This window comes from Aphelocoma coerulescens, chromosome 3, assembly GCF_041296385.1.
Source record: "Aphelocoma coerulescens isolate FSJ_1873_10779 chromosome 3, UR_Acoe_1.0, whole genome shotgun sequence".
NCBI lineage: Eukaryota > Metazoa > Chordata > Aves > Passeriformes > Corvidae > Aphelocoma > Aphelocoma coerulescens.
The window spans coordinates 32918976-32923385 of record NC_091016.1 but is presented as its reverse complement, the minus strand read 5'-3'; the positions used below and the strand labels follow the sequence as shown (position 1 = coordinate 32923385).

Sequence of the window (4410 nt, the reverse complement as noted above, 5' to 3'; positions counted from 1 at the left end):
GCTGGACCGTCACTTGGACTAAAAAAAAAAAAAAAAAAAAAAAAAGAGAGAGAGAGAGAAAGAGAGGAAGAGAGAAAAAGAGAGAAATAGGACCAACAAAAAGGCGATAAACATTTGTTATTTCCCTCTTCAAGGAGTTCCTTTTAAATTTTTTTTATTTTTGATTTTTGTACAAATTCGATCGGAGTTTGCATTTGTTTGTCTGGTTTCTGTTTGTTTTCTTTTACTATAGAGAATATTTTTTCCCAGATACAAATTTAATCATCATCATCATGCAAGTGGGTGAAATGCGTCCATGGAAAAGCGCAAAGGAGAAATCGTGCTTGTCCTAAAAAGAATACAATTGTCACTTTTGCTTTGTTTTTTTTTTTTTCTTTCTTTTTATATATATAATAATTATTATTTCCCGCCCCCCCTCCCCCCCACCCTTCCCGCTGCAGCACCAGCGTTTGTGACTGTTGAAGTTTTAGCTCCATCTCTTGGTGGTGGTGTTGGCTGACGGTGGTGGTGGTGGTGGATTCTCTGATCCCTGTCTGTTTGTTTGCTATTATGTTTGGGTCGGGTTTGGCCTTTTCTTTCCTCCCGGCTGTGTGTGTGCGTGCATGCGTGTGTGTGTCCTGATTCTAGGTTGCCTCGGTTTGTTTTGCTCGGGATGGGGAGAGGGTGCTTGGCTGTTTGGATTTGGATTTTTTTTGTTTGTTTTCCGATATCATACATCACATTCCGAGTCGCTGGAGGTTACCGAGAGGATGGAGGTGCCCGTCTCGGCTCTTTCTGTCAAACTGGAGACGCTGGTGGTCGGGCTGGCCGCCGTGGACGGAGACTCGGCCGAGCTGTGTGTCGGGCAGCCGGGCTCTGCCAGCGACCGCATGCCGCTCTGTCCTATCGCCTGGTGCTGGAGCCTGCATCGCGACGGGAGACAAAACAACAGCACAGCCCCGCTCAGACACCGGGCGCGGCCGAGGGGACGGCGCCCGCCCGGCCCTGCGCCCTCCCGGGGACGGCCGCGCCCGAGCCCGCGGCCGGGCCCGGCCCGGAGCGGAGCGGGACGGGACGGAGCGGATCTCCCGGCCGCAGGGTGCGGCCCCCGGCTCGGCCCGGCCCGGCCCGGCCCGGCCGCTCTCCCGCAGCGCCCCGCGCAGCCCGGAGCGGCGGCGGGATGCAGGGCCAAGCCGTGCGCCCGGGCCGCGCTGCCCCCGCTGCCAGGGCAGGCCGCCTCGGGGGATCGGCGCCCAGCACACACACAGCGACAGGGGCCGCGGTCTGAAACGGGACGGGGAGCGCGGGGACAAGCTCTTCCTTGAGCCCACTTTTGGAAAACACGAGCAGCGCCTTCTCTTTCCCCGGAGCGCCATTCATTCATCCCCGCAGCACGGCGGGCCTAGGAGAAACCGTGTGTGGGTGAGCCCCTTAACACTTGGACACCGCGAAAAGCTTCAAGGAGCGGTCCGTAGCGGGCAAGGATAGTACTGGACCCCCATTTTGTGCCCTGGCCAATACCTGCCTAAATATTTTCCAGTGCACAGACACTCTGGGGTCTGAGGCAGGGATGGAGGGAGGTCCTGTCCCAGGGACGCAGCGCTATGAATAAAATAAAAGAAGGAGATTGTGGAACACAACGCTTCTCTCCCCTAGAAATTTAAGTCCTTTTCTCATCTGAAAGCCAAAATCAGCTTTAAAGTGCACGTTCGTACATTGTCAACGCTTAAGGGAATATTACCTTTGAATATTTTTTTAAAGAGGCAATAAATAATTTTTAGGTTCCCTAGCATATTGTAAATATTCCTCTGGGTCTATTTATTCCACTCGAAACCCAAAGAAAGCCCAATTCAGGGATAAAAGCTAAAAGTCCTGGACTGAGCAGCCAGCCTCAACCTCTAGCGCCTAGGATTGCCAGGGTGAATCAAAACACACTCTTCCCTCAAATACTTCTCACCGGGGTATTTTTTATTTTACTTCCTGCAAAGAACAGAAAAAATGTAGCCTGTTTATTCTACATTTCTCATTATTTTAAGTTGTCTAATTTCAGAGTCTTTGATTTTTCTCCCATTTACAAATCCTGGTTCATTCATCTGCTGTCAACAGCGTTGAGTCAACAAAAGCATCCGTAGGCAACTTCTGTTTATTTACAGTCCTAAGCTGATCTGTTTTCCATTTAATGGAAATTAAATAGCGAGGCACTTTTAGGTTGCATTTCTCCTACAGAATCTTTAATCAATAGCACCGGTGCTATAATTAGGAGGAATTTAAGAGACAGCATTTACAAGAACAAGAAGTTTTTGTTTACACGCTTACAGGGGTAGCGAAACTTAAATTAAAATAAAACCAATATGTCAAACTTGATTAAGGGTCCATTTTCAGTTGCAAAATAACTTTTACGAGAGTAACAAGAAAGAAAGAAAAAAAAAGCAAAAGAAAGGAAGAAGGTTGCCTCGCTTTTATCATGGCAAAACAGAAAGGGAAAAAAAAAAAAAAAAGAAAAAAGACACCGAGAGACACGCAAATAAATGCAAGCGTAAATGCACAGGAAACACAGGACCAGGAGGCCAGGTCGCCATGTGGTGTAAACACAGAAATGGAGATTCAGGGAGAAAAAGGATTCCCAGTCTCTTAAATGTTTTTTGTTTGTTTGTTTGTTTGTTTTCTCTTCTCCATGAGCCTAAGAGCTCTGGGGCTATGCCTGTGCTGGTCCCGCTGCGCATGCAGAGCAGCGCGAACAATTGGAGCGGAGCCGCCGGCTCCGCCGAAACCCGCTCTGAACTGCACAGCCTGCCTCGGCTTTTCGGCGGGGGAACCGCGCCAGAGCCCCGCCAGGCACAGATCCCGGCAAGCCGAAAGTCAAACCGGAGCCCACCGACCCGGAGCCGGGGGGTTTCCCGTCCCCCGCGCCAGCCGCCGGTGCAGGGAAGGGAGGGGGGCCGGGAGAGTCGGGCGCTGCCCCCGCCGCAGCCGATGTGCTCCGCGCACATCTACACACACGCGCGTCCACGGAGCTGCCCACGCCCGCCGGGAGCCCCAGCCCTGTCCGCACCCCGGGAGCCCGTAGGGAGCCGGGGCAGGGTTGGAGGCACGTCAGGCAACTTTGAGCCGTGCCTGTCCCCGTCGCATCCCTGTGCCTGCCGGAAGGAGACCTACCCGCCCGGCGAGGGAACCGATTTCTCCGCGATGGAGAAGAGGAGGAGGAGGAAAGGAGAGGCAGAGGCGCGCTGCCGCCCAGGCGGCTGCCGAACCGCGGAGCGCGGCCGTCCGCCCGCCCGCAAGGTCCCGCCGCCCACCTCGCCCCCCGCCCCGGAGCGTGGCACCGCAGCCCCACTGACCTGTTTTTAGCCGCCGCTGCTCTGTCTCTTTGCCTTCGGTTTTTGAACCAGTTGCCTACTTGCGTGGGGGTGAGCCCCGTGGCCTGAGCCAGTTCCCTTTTCTTGCTGGGATTGGGGTAAGGGTCCTGCAGGTACCACTCCCTCAGGAGGCTGCGAGTCCTCTCCTTGAAGCAGTGCGTCTTCTGCTCGCCATCCCAAATGGTCCTGGGCAGCGGAAACTTCTTCCTCACCCTGTATTTATCAACCGGCCCCAGCGGGCGACCCCTTAGCTTCTCGGCCTCCTGGTAGTGCGCTTCGAGCCACATGGCCTGCAACTTGCCGTGGGATTCCTTGGTGAATTTGTGGTTCTCCAGGATGTGGTAGAGGTCTCGGAAGTTGCCCGTGTGGAAGGCCACCACCGCCCGGGCACGGAGGATGGACTCGTGCTTGTTGATGGCCTCGCATGCCCCCGGCGCCACCGGCAGCGACCAGAGGAACCTCCCCAGCCTTTCTATGTCTCCAGTCTCCTCCAGCGTCTCGCAGACGCTGGCCACTTGCTCCGGGGAGAAGTTGAGTGTGGGCAGCTGAAACATTGACAACTCTTCGTGGGGTGCCCGGGAGCTGCCGCCTCCACCGCCGCCGGCACCGGGGCTGCAGCCCGAGCCGCTGCCGCTGCCGCCGCCGCCGCCGCCGCTGGCGAGAAGGAGGGAGCGGTGGTGCGGATCGGCGGCGAAGTTTGGCAAGAAGAAATGGGTGGGATAAAGCTCTAGCGGGGACCTGAACACCATGGGATGACCGGGGAGAGGGGGAGATAAATCAAGGAGAAAAGAAAGAAAGGGAGGAAGAAGGGAGGAAAGGGCACACGCACCGCGCACGCATCCACACCCGCACACGCACACACAGCCACATAGAGGCACGGGGGCACACACACTCACACGCACACGCGGGCACACGCACACGCGCGCTCACACGCACCCCACACGCACACGCACTCACACACACCCGGCCCCGCGCCGCCGCCGAGTCAGGATTCAGTGATTCAACAGCGATCGCCCTAATGACAACAGCCTCATAATATCTCCCCTAAATCCACAGTGAGTGCAGCGCTGAAACA

General features: G+C 55.4%; 1 protein-coding gene across 2 annotated transcripts; it reads right to left on the bottom strand.

The window, feature by feature from the left end:
* Positions 1-226: 226 nt before the first annotated feature.
* SIX3 (SIX homeobox 3) lies at positions 227-4084 on the bottom strand. 2 transcript variants are annotated; one of them, XM_069008482.1, is made up of 3 exons: positions 3318-4084; positions 743-902; positions 227-328 (listed from the first exon to the last, which is right to left on the bottom strand). In XM_069008482.1, exons 1-3 carry the CDS (start codon positions 4082-4084, stop codon positions 227-229), a joined length of 1029 nt encoding a protein of 342 aa, XP_068864583.1. The 2 variants fall into 2 exon arrangements, with proteins under 2 accessions (XP_068864583.1, XP_068864584.1); XM_069008483.1 differs by lacking the exon at positions 227-328 and having other exon boundaries at positions 710-902; positions 3318-3897; positions 3973-4084.
* Between the last annotated feature and the right edge of the window lie 326 nt (positions 4085-4410).